This window comes from Chelonoidis abingdonii, chromosome 23, assembly GCF_003597395.2.
Source record: "Chelonoidis abingdonii isolate Lonesome George chromosome 23, CheloAbing_2.0, whole genome shotgun sequence".
Taxonomy (NCBI): domain Eukaryota; kingdom Metazoa; phylum Chordata; order Testudines; family Testudinidae; genus Chelonoidis; species Chelonoidis abingdonii.
Window position 1 is genome coordinate 7,926,847 of NC_133791.1, and position 21,529 is coordinate 7,948,375.

The window sequence follows — 21,529 nt, forward strand, 5'->3', positions numbered from 1 at the left end:
TGACCCTTCAGGGGCTGCAGCAGTGCCTCTGCCAGCTGGGTTAGGCCCCTGAGCTGTGAGTTTCATTACAAACTCGGGGAGGTGATTCTTCTTTACCACGGGCACATACATGCCCGGAGCCAGTAAGGGGCGAGTGAAGGGGTATGGGGTTTGGAGGGTGAAGGGAGCCTTGCAGGGATCATGATGAGTTCTGAGGTCTGGATTGGGAAGAGGGGAGTCCTTCTCAGGGACCTGCTCTTCAGTTCCAGCCCCTGCTGCTGCTCTTCCTCCCAGTGCTGGAGGGGGATGTACAGCTTTTGCAGAGGTAGATTCCCCTCTCTCTGACCAACAGGGGGTGCCAGTTCAGACCCCTACCTCCAGCAAAGCACCAAGCAGAAATCATTCATTGTAATATATTGAGTCATTGTAATGATATGATAATGAAATTCAGCTAGAGCCCGGTGTGGGTTCCTGACGGGGTGCGGCGCGCTATAGAATAAGTGCAACATGCCAATGTTTGCTCAGTCCCACCCTGGTGGGTGAAGCATCCCTTTGGAGACCTTTCTTCCCGGCCACGGTGGTTGCACCCTTGGCATTTTCTCAGCTACCACATTTGCAGAAGTGGGGTCAGGGTGCAAAAAGGTTCTGCCATGGAGGTGAGGTGTGTCCTTGGTCAAGTTGCTTCAACTCATTGTGCCTCAGTTTCCGTGACATGTTTGCCCACCCTGGGATATTTAGCAGCTCCAGGGGTTCATTAGTGGAGGGGCGGCTCCTGGCAGATGTGAAGCACGATATAAACTAACAGCCCGGAGAGCTGGCCAATGAACCCACCACAGGCAGTGATGGGTCAGCATGTGCCAGTGACTCCTGCAGGGTGGTGAGAAAGCACTCAGGAGGGCGAAGCTGTGGCAGCTAAGGGTAAAAGCAGAGCATTGTCATTAATGGCTTCTGACATCGCATGTCCTGCTGTAAAGCGCTCTCTGCTGCTGCTCCTTGCCTGCCATTCACCTCACGGCCTCCAGGCCCCGGTCCTGGGGCTCCTGCCTGAAGGAGATGCAGCGGAGAAGGCTGGAGCGTTCTGCGAACATGGGACAGCCCGGGGAGATGGCGCCCTGCTACACCATGCGCAGGCTTTGTGGTTTGCCCTCATATTAAAACGAACTTGGTTTGTCTTCTGTTGGCCCCGCAGGTCTGAGTAGCGACAGCGGTCTGGGTGGCAGCACGGACGGAAGCACTGACGTCCTGGTGTTTGGCTCGGTGGTGGACAGCGTCACAGAGGAGGGTGAGTGTGACACGCAGCTGGCGACAGTGACGCATCAGGCCCAGCACCATGGCAGAAGGCCTCAGCGTCGCCTCATCGGCACATGCCGCACTGCATCTGCTAAGGGACGCCCGACCAGAACGTTGGGGTGGGGACACTTGCGTGAATGGGTTCGCCAAGCAGCACACCTCCATAACAATCCCTGAGGGGCCATCAGCTCTCCAGGGGGGCGGTAATCTCCCCACAGCATGGCCAAGGGGAGTAACCCCTGTGTGTCATGCCCTGAGCCCCAGAGCAAGGAGCAGTTCCCACTCTTTATGCCTGGGCTCTCTAGAGAGAGAAGATGTCACCCCCTAGTCCTCCGGAGATTCTCCAAAGAGTTGCCCACACCTTGCCCAGGTTCTTCCCTGGTGAGGGCAGTTGTTCCATTCCTGCCAGGGGTCCCCAGGAGGGAAAGAGCTCATCCCTTCACCCAGTGTGCTTGGGGCATGAGCCTCATCAATAAACATGACACGAAGGCCAGGAGGGAGCAGAAGAAATGGGGAAGTGGGAGCCCCTTGGCAAAGGTCAACATGGTGTCTGTGCCGTTGGCTCATTCCTCCTCTCTCTCTGTCCCCTCCCTGCCCCCCGCCAGAATGCGAAGTGTCGGAGGAGTCCAGTGGCGAGGCGGAGATAGAGCAGGAGGCCTCAGACCTGGAGGACCTGCGGGAGCTGCACCCCGGCCTGCTGATTTACAAGGCAGCACAGGCCAGGAACTTGCCTGTCATGGCAGAGGCTCTGGCACATGGTGCCGAGGTCAACTGGGTAAACGATGAAGATGAAAACAAAACTCCTCTGATTCAAGCTGTGATGGGGGTAGGTAGGACTGGCAGCACTGTCTACACAGACCCTAGGGGAGGCTGGGGGGCTGGTTGAGCAAAGCTGATAATACAGCTGGTTAATGCCCTAGAGTCCTATGTTTAAACCGGTCTCAGATGCCAAGTGCCTAGTTTGGTGGCTTTAGAGGCTGTTTGTTCACACTGCAAAGCGGTTAGTGCTGGGACTGGAATCAAAGCTGCTGCTGCAGCCCAGGACTGAGGTGCATTGGCAGAGTGGCAGGTGAGGGCCAGCACTGGGATAGCAGGGGGTGCAGAAGTCCAGATCAAGGTGCGTTGACAGAGGGAGGCCTACTCATCACCCGTGTGCACATCACCTGGTACCAACCCCAGTGCTGGCTGTTTCTAATTAGAAACTCCCCCTTTGAAATGAAGCTTTTCCTTCTTGGGGAAGGGATGAGATTAGGATTCAGAGAGTCTGGTCTGATTAGACAAGGAGGGAGACCCTTCTTGAGCTGCAATAAGGATATTGATTCTTGTGTGTCTATCCGATTGTAATGGATTATTCTGGGGTTTTCCCTTTCTTGATGTGCCTGACACTGGTGAGGCAGCCCTGGGATTGGATTAATTCTTTCTCAGAGCAGCCTGGCTTTTCTCAGCAATTCAGCAGTGCAACAGGACCCAACAAAACTTCTCTCTCCCTCTTCTAAACAGGGCTCCTTGATAGCCTGTGAATTCTTACTCCAGAACGGAGCAGATGTTAACCAAAGAGATATCCGGGGCCGGGCTCCTCTGCACCATGCCACGTATCTGGGACACACTGGGTAAGTCCCTCCCTCACTCTCCAAACACACTCCTGAGCCCACAGGTTGGGTCGACCGGTGGGCTGGTGGGGCTGGGTTGTGGTGAATCAGTTATTTGAAAATCACATGTTTTTCTAGCTACTGACAACAACCTGTTTGGTGTGTTGAGGATAGAAGGACCCAATTCCCCTGTATAAAGCTAGGCTGGCACAAATGGAGCCCTATATGCTGTAGATCTGACTCTGATCTGTGTCTCTCCATTGACTTCAGTGGAGTTACTTCTGATTTACACCAGTATCAATGAAAGAAGAGCCAGGCCCAACACAGATTTATTTGTATTAGACTATTTCCTTCTCTTCTTTCTGCTCTTGAGCCACGGCTGCTCTGTGTATTTATATTATTGTTATTGTTCGTGTAGGATCCCTAGGCATGGACCCCAGTTGTGCAAGATGCTGTACAAACAGAGACAATCCTTGCCCCAAATTCTCTCCAGTCTCAACTCTCTTTTTCACCTGTGGATTGTCCTCTTCTCCCTTCTCTGCTCCCCTTTCTCACCTCCCCCGAGTGCTCTAGGAGCTTGTCCTGGACGAATCCTCTAATGTTAAAGTTCGAGTTGAACGTTTGGTTTGGTCATGCAGTGTTTGGGTGCATTTGAAGTTAGGCAAAAAGTGTGATCACCCCTGCTTCTGAGGACACACATCCCTTTGGGGTGAAATTCAGCCCTGCGCTGAGGGCCCACAGGGCATAACGGCCATACTACATATAATCGGGTGTCACTGGCCTCTCGAGCCAGCTGAGTGGGCAATGGGGTTTGGGTCCCCCATTCACTCCCTGTCACTCATGCTGCCGCCCTGATGCCCTTTGCTCCTGTGCACTGGCCCGAGCAGGAGCTCTTCCCCTGTTAGGAGAGCAGGCTAGCTCCACAGTGCTGCTGTTGTGGTTCGGACCTCGGCCCAGGAACCTCTATTTCTGCTCTGACGTCTTTCGTTTCCCATTTTCAGCCAGGTCTGCTTGTTCCTAAAGCGAGGCGCCAACCAGCACGCAGTGGACGAGGATGGCCAAGACCCCCTCAGCATTGCAGTCCAGGCAGCCAATGCAGACATAGTCACCTTGTAAGTGTTGTCTACCTTCTGGAATATTGCTGCGAGCAATCTCCAGGCTAGTCAGGAAAGGATAATAAAATCTCGTCTCTCTTTTTTCCCTCTTTCTCTCTCTAGGCTGCGTCTGGCTCGAATGAACGAGGAGATGCGAGAAGCTGAGGGCCCTTTCGGACAACCAGGTCAATATCCCAGCAACAGCCCCACTGAGCTCCAGTACAGGAAGTGTATACAGGAGTTCATCAGCCTTAATATAGATGAGTGTTAGTGACAACTCCCCACCGGCCTCTCCTTTGCTGTCTTGAGTGGGCTGAATTCAAGAATGCCGCCTGAGCCCCACCTTTGGTGTATATTGGTGTTTCTTGCATATTGGCCTGATTCTGATGCCTACAGCAGATAGGCCAAGATCCACAGAGGAAGGAGAGGGACCTTTCGTGTTAGTGTATAATTCTCATGCTTGACTAGAGATGGTCAATTTCACACAGGAGGAGATTCAGGGCACACGACAGACCATGGCTCATGGGTTTGAGTGTGCGGGGAGTGCACGAGTTTAGTGTAAAAAAGAAAAGGAAACCCTTTCTCGGCAGAAGAAAATCACCAACGATACAGCTGGATGATATGCTTGGAACCTGCTGTGTATTTGTAGTGCTATAGATCGGCCCTCCACTGAATTATCGTATGAACAAAGTTTGTTTCGACAGCGTGCTGTTGCTGGAGCCCTCTCTTATCAACGGTGCTCAGCAGCTTGAAGTGCTCATTAGCAAATGGGGTGACTGCAAGGTTTGAAAGTTGTCAGATCCAGTTTAAAATGCTAACGCTGGGGCCTCTTAAGGCTGGAGGAGGGAAGCTGCAGGTAGAGATCCTCTGCTGCAAAAGGCACATGTGACGGGGTAGGAAGGAGAGACATGGCCGCCCACCTTACATGCTCTCAGGTTTAAACCAGCAAAGCTCCCTTTTTAAAGCCAACAGTAGCTAGCTGGTCAAAGCCATAGCTTAGCTGCTTCCTGGACTAGGGTGCGATGTGTTTAGTGTTACTGAAGCAGTGAGGCTAATTTTTTGTGGCCAGGAGAGGCTTGTCGCCGGCGATGGGCTTTGTGGCACGAAAGAAAACTAAAATCAGACGCCCACAGCCTGAGTGGCTAACTCAAGCTGCTGGTTTTTTCCCTGGTCAGATTTCCTACTTAGCCCCTTTCTAGGAAGGGGATTTCTATTTGTATGCGTGTCCCTAAATGCTGTGGTCCCTCATGCTGATGCATGCGAGCAGGGCATTTCTGCAGCAGGTCCAGGGAATCCGGATTGCTCCATTTCCATTTACTGGCTGGACTATTTTGGCTTTTCTTTTTTTGCGGGAGTGCGGGGGAGACCTATTTCTACTCAGAGCCACTTTGGATTTTATGGTCTGTGTTTCTGATGTGCTCGCGGTGTCTCGGCAGAGATACCGTCACCATGCCGTCATTTCTGCAGGGGGCTTGGAGATCATGGATGAAATTGGAAACCCAACCTGTGACTGTGCATTACCATGGAAAGCATCACTGGGCTCCTTTAAGAGTCCAGTTCCACTGAGTGCTGAGCGCCCCAAATGCCATTTAAGTCAAGGAATTTGGGAGCGCTCAGTGCCTAACAGGAGAAGCTCAGGATCTTGAAGGATGAAATTCTTAATCAGGAAGGTCAGGAAGACTTCCCCATGCCCTATCCCCTCCGCTAAGCTAGCAATGATACACTGTATTATTTCTTTCCATCAAATACTTGTCCAATTCCTTTAACAAAAGCTCTGCTCTGCATACCAACTGCTGCCCTTGGTAAGTTATACATCTGCTGGTTGCACTCTGTGGACATATTTCTGTCCTCAGGTGCAGCAAGAGCAAGCAGGTTCCACTCAAATCTGTGCCACTCATCCAGGGCTAGAACAGTAAAGAAACGCCACCCAGTTCCTTTAGGTCCTTTCACAGCTAAAGGGCTGGATCCTGCTCCTTTGGAAGTCAAGGAAAGCATTGCCACCGATGTCAGTGGGGCAGAGTATGTCCTGAAGATGTGCCACTCACTTCCTGTCTTCGCTCATGGCTTCTTTCCTGTCTGATGCCTTCGAAACTGTGGGATGGCCACTCCCGGAATGCCAAGATCCCATCTCAATTACACCCATGTGCTGTAAATCTGGAATAACCCTACTGAGTTTGCTGGAGTTGCTCCAGATTATCACAGGAGCAGACTCTGGATGGCTTCCCCGCTCCACCCCCCCAGGATAAAAACCTATTCTCTCCAGCCCTTCGCTGTCCCTTTTCCATCTACACGCCCTCCTCTCAAGCACAGAGATCGTGCCAGTGCTCTTTACATAATATGCCATTACCAAGGCTGGATTGTGTAAGTCTTCAGCATTTATGTAGTCCTCCTGTCTTCCTGCCCTGTACACTTGGTGGGGCCCACAGTAAACCTCAAGCCACCTGCACTATCCCCTTTAAGCACACAGCGCCTGGTTCTGACACCGTTATGCAGTCCATACTCAGGCAGTCCTCCCTCCGAACCCTCCTCTGAGTGAGTGCTGAGTAAAGGCTTTAGGATGCCTATGGTGGGACTTACTAGAGGCTAAATACTGCAGTCTTTGCTCGTACCATACTCAGGCAAAACGCCCACGGACTTCATGATTAAAGCCTGCAGGATTGTGCCCTTTGTAGTGAAATGGTCACTTGTTACCTTTTAAGTACAGAGAATGGACATTGATATTTAGTCCCTGTAATTCAGGGGACAATTTCCTGGTGACCAGATTCTGATCTAGATCTGGTGTAAATCTGGAATCACTTCATTTGAAGTCAGTGGAGTGATACCAGATTTACACCAGGATCAATCATGTATCAGAGGGGTAGCCATGTTAGTCTGGATCTGTAAAAGCAGCAAAGAATCCTGTGGCACCTTATAGACTAACAGACGTTTTGGAGCATGAGCTTTCAAGGGTGAATACCCACTTTGTCAGACGAAGTGGGTATTCACCCACGAAAGCTCATGCTCCAAAACCTCTGTTAGTCTATAAGGTGTCACAAGATTCTTTGCTGCTTTTACAGTATCAGTCATGTCTACTGTAGCTAGAAGTGCACACAGTATTGCAGAGATGGCCTCCTGTGGAGTTGAAATGTTTCCCTTTGATTTGCACTTACAGTGCCCTCTGTTAAGGTTCTTGTTTTCTGTTAAGCGGGGTCTATCAGGTTTGGTCCAGCACTTCTCCACTTCCTTCATCCACTTCAGCTTCAGCGTTTTCAGCATAGAACCACTAACGGTATATAGTTCTCTTGGTGCCTGACCTAGTAACCTTTCATTTCTCTGCACTCCACACTGTTGCCTTCTCACCTGTCCAAATCACGTTAGGTGTAAACAGCTTCCTCCTGAAAACTGACTGGCCTCTTCTATTGCATCACCTTTTCCTTTGACACCTCTGATTGAGTTACAGCCTGAGCGTGCTCCCACTGAGGTCAATGGGAGTTTTGCTGTTGACTTCAGTGTGAGTAAGATCAGAAAACTGTTGAGCAAAATGCTGGACTCACAACTCCTTGGTGTGAAATTTTCTGCTTGCTGGTATTGCCATCTGTGCAGATCTGTGATGGTTTAAGAAGCTGCCCGACAGTGAAACTCCCTTGCCCTCCTCAATTTACCATGAAACTATTACATATATGTATATATAGTGCTGAGCACTCTGCCTTCAGTCCAGCGACACAGGTATCCTCATGTGCTTAAACTTCAGCCTGTACTTCTGTGCTTTGCTACATTGGGCTCAGAGGGCTCAGGACTACGCAGGAACCAGCCAATGTGCAGCTGAATATCTGCTGCTTATCTTGGTTTAGGAATGAGGCAGCTTCTCTGTAATTAAGGCTCGTTGATTATCCCAGCCTGTCCCATTTTATGTAGAAAGGCTAATCTGCTCAAAATATTCACTCCCTGCATGTGGTTATCTTCAAGCCATGTCCTCCTCTAGAAAAAGACAATATTAATTAAAACTAGAAAATTTCAGGACACTGCAAAGAGAAAAAGCAACAAGTTGATCATTAAACATCCTGCTCTTACTCTGCATTAATGAAACCCAGCCTGATGGTTGCTGGAAACTTTTTTCCTCATGCGTTTGCCTGTTTATCGGCTCCAATCTGTTTTCTGACTCTGAAGAGGAGTTAGAAATTTGCCTGATCCTTTCTATAAACCAGTGAGATCTGAAGGTGTGACTTGTCCACTCCGGGCCATTTTATTTCACTGTCAACATTAGTGACTCATGAGAACAGTACAAAACAACAGTGTAGGGTTTGGCACATACAAACTTGAAATCACTCACTGCCCCAGTAAACGTGTTTAAAGAATATGTAAATACTGACACAAAAACCAGTGTGTCTGGCAAGACAATTTATCTATTTAAAATGTATTGGTACTTTATTTAGACTCAATGTATAAAGCAACTTTGTGCACTTTTCCTACTTACAGTATTGGGTTTTTTATGTTCTTTTGTTATGGATTTTGTGCTGTCTTTTTTAATCGGTGAAATTGTTAAGTATTTAATTTATTATTGAGATGCCCAGAGGACTAGTGCAATTTTCATTCAATACGGTTTGGCTGTATTTAATGTCAGGATTTTTTTGTAACATTACTGGGGCCTATTTTTTTAAACTTGACTTTTTTTCCCCGTCTCCCCACTTCCATTTCTTTGTTTCTTTGCCTCTCCTTTTTACATGTAAAGAGAATGCAAGGCAACTGATGCCTCGCAGCTTGAGATAGGACACTTAACAAATCCTGCAGTTTCTAAAACAAAATGTTTTTCTCCGGGAAAAAACTATGCCTAAGAGGCATTTATCAATGTTTTTTCTATGTTTATTTTATTTTTTGGGGGGATGAGAAATGTGTGTGCGCTTGTGGTTTGGGGCTTGGGAGGGAGGGATATTGGGGAAATTGTACATAAAGTTCGTTTTCGGCAAAGCAAAGAGCCAGTACAGTTACAGGGGAGTCTAGACATAAAGTCGCCGGGTTATTTTTTTTTCTCTTTAAATATGGATACATTTCTCTGAGTGTGGTACAATCCTAGCTGAAATTTCTAATGCCAAAATTTCTGTCATTCCTCCTTTATATCTCTTCTTTTCAAAGAGTTTGTACATTACATACATGACAGTAACTTGGTTGCAACTGCGATTAACATGAATAGATTTGCCTTTGTCTAGAAAGTAACACCCTGGGTATTACCTCAACTTAGATGGGCCCAAAAGATGACCTCCAAATTGAAGAGTCTCTTGCTTTTGGGGTGTTTGAGATCTAGGCCAAGCTTTGAATATTTGTTCCAACCATATTATGGGCCAACCCAACATCCTGGATCCAAATACTTGAATTGGAGGATCCGAATTTTGCATTTTAAGCACATCTTTAATTCTAGATTGGATGGGTACAAAAGACTTGCAGATTGAGATTATACTCCCTTTTCAATGTGTGTACAAACTGGCAAATTGCCATCTAAACCAGAGAAACTACCCCCCCCCGATTGCACACACATTATTTGAATATTATTAATCATGATAATCTGAGTCTGTGTGCCTTGCCATTCCTTCCAATAATTCTGTCAAGGAAAGAAATGTTGATGCTTGTAAAGCATGAGATTCGACAAACTGAGACTGCGATGAGCATGAATTTCTCTGACATTTGCAACATCTCAGACTGGCAAATTTGAGTATTATTTACACACGATGAAAAATGGATACTCCTAAAGAAATGCACTGAGAGGCCTCCAATAGCCTCAGATTAATGGACACAGCTATTGCTGTCTCCTTCCAGACTATCAGGAATGCTGTGTGGTGCCATTCTGCTGCAGTCCTGGCTGTTAAACCCCGGGGCATCACTGCTTTCATCCAAAGGCAAAAAAGCATGAACAGACTAAATGTTATATTAAACAACCGATCAGCTGATGACAAACTTGTGTGTGTGTGTGTGTGTGTGTGTGTGTGTGTGTGTGTGCGCGCGTGCGCAGAGTGATGTGATGATGAAGGGGTGTGAGGGGAAGGGCACTGAGTGAGAAGGGAGAGGGGGAATGGGAGTTTGAAAGGACAAGAGAAAAAATAAAGAAAGATACCAAAAATACCGAGTGCTGTTTCCATAGGAATGTGATGTGTAACCGTCCAAGCCCTGAAGTCTGCAGCCGCTGCATCACCAGAGTATGGGACTACAGCTCTCAAGCTGAAAGACAAGGAGTCGGTGGGAAGATGAGGCTGTCAGGTGGCCAGATACGTGTGGGAGGGGAAAAGGTGGGGGGCAGTCACTCGGTTCCTAAATGTAGCAGAGTCATGAATGTCAGTTTGCAGAGCACTAATAGAGCCCATCGGTTTCTAGTGCAGGAGTAGGGCAGAGAAGGGTCAGCCAGGCAAGGCACACGGGGCTCACTAGATGCGGTCTCAGCTCTTAGCACCTCCTGAATAGCTCGGGAATTGTTTAGTTTGTACAACCATGTGCTCCAGTAAGGTGCATTTTCGGAAGAACCGGGCAGCTGCCTTCTGCTGCACTGACCCCCGTTTGTATAAAACCATCTCAGCATCCATCAAACAGCACATGAATGTCAGGGTGTGTCAGTCCTGTGACATGTGACCCCTCTGGGTCAGACCCACGGCCGGAGCTGAGGAAGGATAAATCCCAGGGGGATAAGCTTGGATCAGTGCAAGGTTATGTTAACTGGCTGCCTTCGAGCCATTGGGGAGCAAAGCCCAACCGGCTTCTTGCCTGACCCGAGACTCCATCACTTCCTACCTAAACAGCCCGGAAAGAAAGAGGATCTCTCAGCCAAGTCGAAGCTGCTAGATGTGGTTTGTTGACTAGCCTCTGAACGCACTAATGGCTGGGCACAAGGGACTTGCTGTAAATACGCTATTGCATATTAACCTCCTTCACTTGCCTGCTTTCGGTACAACTTTGTGATACTTTTTTTTTTTTAATTTCCCCTTTGCCTCTACAATCTGTACTGAGTATAACTATGGCACTGACTATTCTATATGTTAGTATCTTTGTACAATTTTACAGCAGTTGCCATGGTGTCAGCTTTTTCCTCCCCCCTTCCACCCTCTATTGTCTCTTGAAACACTGTTAATAAAAATCTCAATAAACTCCTTACCTCCTCCTGCTTTGGCTTGTTTTATTCACGGAGGGGCTCTTGCCTTGTTTTCTGTATTAACTGTAGCTAAGATATTATCCCCTTTTGACCTGTTACTCTTCCACTGCGACCCAAGTGCTGAACTGTGTCCGCAAATAGCGTGGAATGGCACATAAATAGTCTGCATTCTTTGAGTGGCTGGTTAGGCATCCATCGCACTATCTTGTGATAACATCATGATTTCAAACAGCTCGAAAGGGACACTGGGTCAAAGGTGGCAGGTTCAAAATATCCCCTACTGTGTCTTTTAAAAGTACTTTAACTTATCCGGCATACTATCAGGCCTGGAAAAGGAGGCCTTGCAATGCAGCTAAAATACTACATTCCCACCCTCAGGCTGAGCACTTTAAAACCACTTCAGTTGCAAGATAGTTGTCCTTTGCTTACCATCAGATAATCTAATCGCAGGGGCCTTGCTAATCGCAGGTGCCTTTTGGAAGGTGTCTCCTACCTCACAGTTTCCGTCACTCTCAGAGCAGCAGAGAAACGCAGAAACTAAGTTGAATTATTAGCTCCACTTTTCTATTTTTTAAATCAGGTTGGTTTTGTGGAGTTATGAGGAGGCATTGGACAGTCAGAACTGTTTCATATGAGACAGATCATTACAGTTATCTCACCTGTCCTCATCCCTGGTTGTGTTGGCACCCCCCCCCCCAATGGCAAGGCCGTTGCATATAGAAAGGAAAGATTAGAGGCAGTAGCCTAGGACTTTGGAGACCTGCGGTCAAATCCCTGATCTGCCACAGATTTCTTTTGTGACCTTGGGCAAATCACTTGATCTCTCTGGGCCTCAGTTCCCCATCTGTGCAATGGGGATAACAGCACAGCCCTGCCCTCAAAGGGGTATTGTGAGGATAAATACATTAAAGATTGTGAGAAACTCTGGTAAAGACTAAGACATTTCTACAATAATGGGGGCCAGATAGGCAGCTGAGATAAAATTAATCTGTGGAACTGGATGCTGCAGGACATTACTGAAACAGATAACTGAGCAATTTTGAAAAGTATTAGCTATCTATCTGAATAAGACTACATCAGGGCTTGTGGGCATGATTCAGCTACTACTAGGGTCAATAGGAGTGTTTCTAGTGACTTCACTGGGAGTGGAATGGGGCTTTACGTGAACAATAACAAAACCTATGAGTTTTCGAGCTTCTTGTTTGATTATTCGAGTTGATCACCAATGGAGTGCAATTTCCTACCATAGTATATCAAATTGCATTATGGCAGCTTCATGCCTTCTTCTGATCATTTCATCATTAGCTGTTGGAGATAGGATACTGGAATAGATGGACCTATGTGGGGGGGGGTGGTCTTTTCCAATGTGGCAGCCCCTGTGAGCTTAGTGACAGGATGTCTTGACATATACCTAGATGTGCTGGAAATCACCACTGCATAATTCACTTGCAAGGATCTAGAAATGTGCTCCAATGATGTAAAAACCTGCAAACCCAAATGCATTATGGTAGTTCCGTGCCTCCTGCAGATGAATCCAGCTTGGGCTACTGTCAGAGACAGAATCCCACCCCTCCAGCAACCCCTATGTTAGAAATAACAGCCCATTCTCTTTCTAAGATATGTACCAGAGGGTGCTCTGATGTGAAGTCACCACTCCTTGGTTTGCCCCAGGGATACTAGGTAGAGACATTATCTGTTTCAAGTGAGCAAAGCAGGCCTGATTCCCTCCTAGCCTTGCAGCTCCTGTTGCTGTTTACATCTGTGCAAAACGAGTTTGAAAAGCTACCCTCATCATCTGGCAGCATTTTTACATGTACTTTGCACAAGTGTAAATGGTGCGGCACAAAGGTATGTGGCAGAAGAAAATCTGGTCCAACACTGCACTTGTGCGCGCCAAAAATAGGCAGCGTCAGCTAGTGAAACTCACCCTAAGTGAGTTAGGGAGACTGGGCACTCCTCAGCCGGCTCAGGATTTGCGAGAGTGAATGAACGGTTGCTTTGGGGAGATTTCAGGCTGATTATTTTGGGATCCAAGTGGTTGTAGAATTACTTGCTTATATTCAGTTACCCCTGGACATTGCAAAGAAGGGGGCCCTTCAGTGAGATAGTTATGATTTCCGGGTGGGGGGCCTGCACTGTTCTGAGCCCTGGCAGAGCTAAGGGCAGCCTGGGAGCTGTTCTAACTTACACCAGCTGGCTATGGTCCCTCAGGGACCATATGCCAACTGAGCTTAGCCAGAGAAGTGTGAACTCCAGCCATATCTTCTCCCCATGCCAGTGCAGAGGGGGGCTCGGCAAGGTGGTGAAGGAGCCAGCTACAATGGCTCTGTGTTAGCTGAGAACTCTCTGTGCTGGGGGACTCTCAGCATGTGAAATCTGGCTGCTCAGGTACTAGTGTTAGGCAGATCTAGTGCTGCACGGGTGGTGCAAAGGAGCTGGAAGGGACCTGGGAAACTGGCTCATTGCATCAGCTACTAACTTGTTCGAATCGCTTGTGTTCAGTGTCTCTGTGCATTTGCTGCAATGCTGCCCTTTTCTTAACCTAACAAATAAAAAATAAATGTGAATGCTAGAAAGACACAGAGAGAAGCAGAGAGAGAGTGAGAAAGAGAGAGGGAGAGAGAGGAGCCTGAATTGGATTTCGGTGCCTTTCTGGAATGAACTCTTCATACAGTCCTGCTGAAGGGGTGATACTCTGCAACCCCTCCCATTCCTGGCAATACCCTGATCCTGAGGCATTACATCTGGACAGATGTCTCTCCCCCCATATCTATCTATCTATCTATCACCATAATATTGAAGCACTGGGGCCTTCTGCTGGATATTCTGAATGCAAGTGGATTTGCCCATGAGCGTTATGATTCCCCTGAAGTTGCTTCCATTTTAGCTGCAAGGGCTCAATCAATCCAAAGCCTCCCCTGTTATTGTCACCTGTGCACAGTGCATTAGCACATCCATTCTGAAAACCGTGACTCCAGCCTCTAAAGAGTTAATCTTTTCTTCGTAGGAAAATAGCTCGCTCTTCTATACACTCTGTAAGAAAGGAGGGTGACATCTTTCATTCAGAGAGGGAGCAGGCAGCACACAAGCAAACTCTTCTCCAGGGTAGGATATACGTAAAAGGCTATCGGTTTGGGGGCCGTCCTAGCCACAATTGGTGCTCATCCAGCTGTTCAAGTCAGTGCAGAGAATGGAGCAACTGCAGGGGGGTCTGGGGACAGTAGCGCTCGAGAGTTGAGGGTAAAAGAGAACGCAGTCCACTCAGTTACCTGCACATCTAGGCCAGCACTGGAATGACTTCAAGGGAGCTACACTGGGTTACACCAGCGATGGATCTGGCCCCTAGATTGTTTCGAGATTTAGCATTAGCGCAGCCCACGCGGATGATTGGGAACCAGGCACAAGAATACAGGCATTCGCACTTGCACCTGTCAATCAGCATGAGCGCAAGCCCAGCGAAGGCTTGGTTGGAAACAAGCTCCATATTGTTGTTATTATTTGTATGGCAGGAGCAGCAGGAGTCCATGGTGCTAGGGGATGTGCGGACTCGTAACATAACCCCCTACCGCAGGGAGCTTACGACCTAAGTCCATAATGTTAAAAGAAGAAACTCCATTTGTGGAGTAATGAGTGGGGACTTCATGTTCACACAAGGATTCCGTTTACTCACTGCTGGCCCGTGGCATATGCTCATGCCCGTATCTCCAGCCATCTCTGACAGAGCAATTCAGACTACATTGAAAAAGGCCAGAAACCTTGCCACAGGGAACAAAGCTCCATGGGAGAAAGACATGGCCCAGGAACAAGGCTATATTGGTGTCACTCCCGACCTACCAGCACTCAGTGGGAACAGGTCAGCAGACGGCTGCTCCTTGCATGGACTGGAAGGGGAACAGACCCGGATCCTTGACACGTCAGGGCTTCGGTAACATGCGCTGGTTTTGAATCCTGCCTAGAACTGGAGTGCCTACTCAGATAAAAGGGGCACCTTCAGTTTGGGCTTTACCTAAATACAAGTCAAGAGACTGTCCCCCAGGAGACTGCGCAGGTGCACAAGGGAGCAGCCTGGAGGCAAGACACCTCCTCTCTCCATTTACCCCTGAACAATGGCTGTCTGTGTGTTTTCCCAAGTGCTCGTGCAGGCAGTGGTGCATGCGCCCCTCAGGGGGCCAAGAGCAGCTGATGACCCACCCGCTGGCCACTGGAGCTGGCCTGGCAAGGAGCAGAGTGCAGCATGGCACCGCTGCCCAATGCAGCCCAGTGGCTGGAAGGTACAAGTGAGCCATGCATTAAATAAACGCAGTGAAACACCCCTTGCAGGGAGAACATTGCTCGTGACAAACCAGACCGAGTGCACACAGTTCCCTGGCGTGGTGACCGTGTCTGGTGGTCCCACTGGGGCCTGGGGAGAAGGAAATGAAGACACACTGGATGCTTCCATCTCGCTGTCTTGGTGAGAGTAGGCTTTCTGCCAGGCAGGTTGCACCAAGCCCTCTTAACTCTGTCTCTGGCACCAACACCCCAGGAAGGAGATAGCGAGGTGGGGCCCCCTGCCCTTGTGTGTTCACATGCTGATGTGGTCACAAGAAGAAGTCAGCTTAGAGGCCTCGTCCTAAACTGAAATAGTACCTCCCCCCCACAGCAGGGACAGCTATACAAGTGCTGGGATTATGAATGGGATGCAGGTGTCTACTGATCTCTGCGAGGCTCTGCTGTAGGATCTGCACTGAAGCCTTGCACATGCCAAGGGAGGCATCATGGCTCTGAGCATTGGTGCTGGGACACCAAGCCTTTCGTGCCTAGGTCAGACATTTCAATCCAGCCCCAGCATGGCAGTAGCAGAAAGTTGTTGCTCTTTGAAGGCTGTTCATGGTCTATGTGCAATGAGATGTTGTTTCCCTCCAGCATGGCTGGACAGGTGTCCCCCTCCTGATCCTCCGACACTACCCATCATCCGGCCTGGCAGCCAGCAGAAAGGTCAGGGACTATAAGCCAACTACGATCTTATCCGTGGTCCTTGCAGGTCACAGGGAGGTGCAGCGGCAGGGCCCATTGGGGGAAGCTTTCATGGCTGGCTGTGCTGTGCTGGGGAGAAGTATTGGGGTACAGGGCTGCCAGGTTGGCTCCTTAACAAATCTTGCTGGCTTATATGCCTGGATACTTAGTGAGAAAGCCACGATCAGAGATGGATGGGGGGGAATGATCCCAAATTGGGATCCCAAGCAGGAGTTGTGGTAAAGGTTAGGTCTATCAAAGTTTAGAAACAAACCGATTCACGTGTACAAGGAGTCAGAACATGATTTTGTGGCTAAATAAAAGTGCAGGGCTCCTGGGCTCTATTCATGTCTCTGTCAGGGACTTTTCTGTGTGGCTTTGAGCAAGTCACTCAGGCCAAAACTTTCAAGTGTCCTCTAAACCTTTTTTGGGACGGGGTGCACAGGGCTGGGTTTTCAGAGATGCTGAGCACCTGTTCCATGCATCAAAGATGTGCAAAGGATAATGTTGGGATTAACTTGTCTTACCTTGTATTTATGCAGGAGATGCAACATACCTCGACATCTTCCGGGAGTTTTCCCACATGGCATCGAATAACCCTGAAAAACTCAACCGGCGGAGCCTGCACTTCAGCCACTCCTGCAGATAGCCCCTCTCTGCCTCTTCTGAGACCTTCTGCTGGAGAGCCACCTGTGAGCTACCAGAGCTCTGTGAGAGCAGAAAGGGGGAGTAGTTTGGCAAGGCAGAATGGATCTGCTGGACTCATCTACTGGAGGAAGACCCAGCGATCTGTTCCCTGGCCAAACACACACTTACAGAGCACACAGTGTTTATTCCAGTGCCTGCTTTCTTATCCACATCCCAGACCAATGACCCGTGGTGACATGACTAATCAGCCAGTGTATCCAAACAGGGCTGAACCAACTGCGAAAATAAGTCCTTGCTTCTTTGCAATTCACTCCCTCAGCCTCCGGGCCTCCCTTGGGCCAAAAGCTTGCTTAAGTCAATAAGATTTGACCTTCAATTTGTTAATTACTGAAAGGTAGGGGCCACACATCCCATAACTAAAAATATGAGGTAGCAAAGGGGGAACCAAGCACTGTTTCTGCAGATTATGTTAATCCCTGCAATGCTGGTTTTTGCTGCACCAGGTGTACGGTACAGGTGTATACGGCAGGAATGGAGAAACATTTCAACACAGACACGAGCAAAATGGTTTGCCTGGGGCAGCAGCATAATGGTTCATCTTTTACGTCAATCCGAGGCAAACGTCAGAGCAAGAGAAGTGACTTTCTGAGTTACAGGGATGATAGTCCTGCTGATTTGTGGTTAGTATTTGAATAGGTTCCTTCTCAGATTTTATCCTTTTTGGTTTAGAAACCCAAATGACACAGAATAACCCATTGAGGACAAAAGTCTTAACATCCCAAAGTTGATACAGTCTGGCAGCCACCTTGGAAACATGGAATATTGGCTGTGAGGCTGCAGCAGACTTTCTGCTGAGGTTGCGCCTGTCCTGGGGACCTAGAGAACCTATGGTTCTGGGGACCTGTGCTGCTTGTGTATTTGGGTTCCGCACAGAGGGATTTTGGGACGTACCCTTGAAGAATACAGTGTGAAGATCCTCTGAGCTCCTTCCTGCCAAAGGTAGGAGCGAATGTAGCTTCTGAGCCCTTTCCCCTTGGGAACAGTTTGTGTTAGACTCTATGAAAACCATAAGGGTTTGACTTAGATTGCTACCCTCGGTGTGAATGTTTCTGTCCCAGCAACACAAGTTATCGGAGAGGCAGTAACAAGTACAACCACCAAAGGATGCTGGGTAATATTATCAGCTGACTGAGGTGTAGGCATGTGTGGCGAAGGGGTTCATTTGTCACGATACCAAACCCAAATCAGAAGATAAACATTTGTGAACTCCACGGGCAATGTATTGTTGGGGCATATTCCACCCTCTGTTATAGAGGGGTAACCCAGGGCACAGGAGAAACCAAAGAGGGGTTCATGATGAAATATTCAGCTGTGCATTTGGTTTCAAACACCTGAATACTGAGGGGTGTGTGCAGTGTTTGGATCCGGGTTGTCAGTACTGGCCTGTCTGGAGTAAAAAGTTCAGCATGCAGGGACCTCACTGGAAAAAACTCACAACTTTTCCAACTGAGCTTGAATGTTCCTGGGCCAACACACTGCCAAAGACGTTGCTGTTTTATGCTGCTGAACCAGATTTGCAAATGAAGTGAGTTTAGCTAGGCTAAGAATGGCACAGCACTAATGGCCTGTTGCACTACCTCACATGGCAGATTTTCCATCACACCCACAAACTAAAATTCACTTTAGGCTGAATGCCACCCACATGCAGCTTCCTGGGCCTTTAGTAGCCATGTGGTTCAATGGATAGAGACCCAAACTAGGATTTAACAGACCTGGATTCTGTTCCTGGCCTGTGGGGTGGCCTATGGCAAATCACTTCAGTTCTGTGTGTGACTTATATGTTAAGTGCCTTGAAACTCTTGGGTGAAAAGTCCTATGTACTATTATCATAATTATACCATGGGAGCTATGCATGGGGATCTGAAACCAGAACCTGTCCCTTTCCCCCTTGAAGAGTTTTGTAACTCATGCTTACTGTGCTGCTCAACGCTAGGAGAGCAGAACTCTTTCTGTAAGGCATGGCTTTCATTCCTATTTTTTCACCTGTAATATTATTTCATAGCTATAAAAAAGGTTATGTGTGGACTATACAGGTATAGGCACCACGACATATTAAAATGTATTGTCAGAATTATGTATATAAACCATGTTTACATGCTGAAATGTAATATATCATATGGCAGAAGAAATGTATTTTTTAAATAAGGGGGAATGGAAAAGTGTCACATGCAAGTGATGTCTGTTAATTGAAAGTAAAATATGTGATTTTTTGTTTCAAAAACCAGGCTCGTTTCCTCATTCTATCCAGTCTAGGCCTCTGCAAACCAACAGAGCATTTCAGTTGGAGATGGTTTATATAATGTGGGATTTATTAGGCACTCGTTTATGGCAGGAAGTCATGGGGGCAAATGAATTTTCCTCCAAGGAGATGCAGGGAGCCCAACTGTTTTGGGTAGCTGGCATGTTTGATTCAGATTCAGGCAAAGCCTAGCCAGGTCTTTGAAGCCAATGGGAGTTCTGCCGTTGACTTCAGTGGAGCCAGACTTTCACCTCAAGGTTATTTTCAGTTCCAGAGTCTCCCTGGTTAGTGGTGGGAATAATTGCACATGCTCAGTCGTGAAATGAAAAAGGGCAGATTCCATGCAAGGTGAAGGGGAGATAGAGTACTAGCCTAAAGTACCAGTCCTGGAGACTGGGAACCATTAGACTCCATGAGAGAACCATGAGCTCCTCGGTCCCTATCCACAGCTGTGACCCTGAATGTTTGCAGGGTCTCTGCAACTGTGATCCCCCTTTGTGGCTGAGAAAGATCAATGAACATCAAACGATGTGACAGATAGATAGATAGATAGATAGATGGGATGTGTGGGAATAGATAGATAGATAGATAGATGGGATGTGTGGGGATAGATAGATAGATAGATAGATAGATGGAATATGTGGGGATAGATAGATAGATAGATAGATGGGATGTGTGGAGATAGATAGATAGATAGATAAAGTGTATGGAGATAGATAGATAGATAGATGTCTACTAAGAACCGAGACGCTAAGCTGTCTTGGGACTGTCAGTTTGCTGTGAGTTTGTTCAGTGTCTAGCACAATGTGGTTCTGGGTCCTGGTTGAGGTTACTCGGTGCTGTTGCAATAACATCAACGACTGGACAAAGAGCACAAGCTCATTTAATGTAGGTTACCAAACAGGCAACAAACGGGTAACAACTTTATATGCCTCCTGACCTGGGATATTGCTGAACTATTCAGTACCATTTTCTCTTATCTAGTGTAATGACAGAAACAAGGGTGAGATAGACAAGGTGGGTGAGGCGATATCTGTGAGCGGACTAGCTTGTGTTGGTAGAAGGGACGGTTTTTTGAGTTTGAGTTTGAGGTCTGGAGAAAGTCACCGGAATGTCCAAGCTAAATTTGAGATGAAAGAGATTGTTAATCATAAGGGGTCATTTTCATTTTAAGTGGTCTCCTACTCCATGTGTGAGCCCCTTCTGTTTAGCAATCTGCCCCACCTCAGATTTAGCGTGGATGCTCTGGTTCCTCCAGACCTCGGCTTGAAAGCTTGTGCCTTGCTCCAACACAAGTTGGTCCAATCAAGAAGTTGCTTCACCTACCTTCTCTCTCTCATATATGGAGACCAACACAGCTACAACAACACTGCAAGAAACAAATGTGGCATTTAAGCAGCACTAGCAACCAAGAGACACTAGCAATGTAGCAGTTTACTAGATACACACTCAGAAACATAAACAATTCCCCCATAAGAACACCCCGCTCCATCCCACCCCAAATATACATCTTACTCTTTTCTGGCCTCAAATCTCAGTCAGGGTGTCAAAAGTGAAGGGAGGCCGGAGGTGTGAAGTTTGGGCTATCTAGATCCTGGCTACTGGACCTCTCCATTTCTCCAGAACTATTTCTAATGGGTCTTTTTCCTGCACTCCTCCTGTTGCTTTAGCAGAATTGCATAAAGGCACAAACTCCTTCTAAAGAAAAGGCCACTGTAGGCTTTTAACTCCTGCATCAAATGGATATCCCTCTCCCCCACGACAGGTCACACTACCAATGACTTTGGTTTTGAGGGGATAGTGGGACAATGATTATACATAGGCTGATGATAGGGTTGCTTCCACCTGCCTCTTATTCCATTTTGTCTGACTGGTGACCACAATCTGGAAGGTAAATAAATAACCATGGAAAATGAGCAACCTGTCACGTATTTATCTGATGCGATCGTTATCCTTTGTGGGCTTGCGACCTAAAGAAAAAGCAACCACGAGGACACAAATTCCAAGCTGTAAAGTCCTGATAGGCTGGAGGGTGAATGTGGGTAATCAAGTACTATGGAGCAAGAGTCCCTTAAGCAAATGGGTTCATCTTCTCTAGTCAATTACAGTGACCAACTATAACTGAGATTTGGAAACAGGGGAAAACCGCTATAAGCAGAGACCGGGTCCTAGTCGCTGCATTCAGATACACATCTGGATTCTGAACACTGCTGAAGTTCCAGGTGTTTGGCTCTGAGATTTTGATTGGGCCATGTGGTGTATTCCTGATATCTACTAGACACATTTCTAGCTATCATTTCTACCAGTGTCAAGCCATCCTCTGTATACTCTCATGCTGCTTGGCTCTCACAGGGCTATATGTCCTTTGCAAGCCCTTTCACCTCCTGTTTCCATCAGAAAAACAATAATATCTGCAGCAGGGGAGGGGGGAGGTTTAATTCATTTGTTTTTGTCAACGACTTTAAGACTGTGAGATGGAAGGTAGCGTAGAAATGCAAAGCAGCATCACTAAACATGCAGCGTACCT

The 21,529-nt window shown here is 47.7% G+C and overlaps 1 protein-coding gene across 1 annotated transcript in view; it reads left to right on the forward strand.

Annotated features, from left to right (window-relative positions):
- The window catches only part of ACAP3 (ArfGAP with coiled-coil, ankyrin repeat and PH domains 3), a 167,773-nt gene extending 148,789 nt beyond the window's left edge, over positions 1-18,984 (forward strand). Inside the window, exons 20-25 of the mRNA XM_075060413.1 lie at positions 1,169-1,261; positions 1,875-2,095; positions 2,770-2,879; positions 3,860-3,970; positions 4,076-4,137; positions 16,598-18,984. Coding sequence (XP_074916514.1) covers positions 1,169-1,261; positions 1,875-2,095; positions 2,770-2,879; positions 3,860-3,970; positions 4,076-4,137; positions 16,598-16,704 — 704 coding nt within the window. The 3' untranslated portion in view covers positions 16,705-18,984. The remainder of the gene's footprint in view (positions 1-1,168; positions 1,262-1,874; positions 2,096-2,769; positions 2,880-3,859; positions 3,971-4,075; positions 4,138-16,597) is intronic.
- Positions 18,985-21,529: the final 2,545 nt, after the last annotated feature.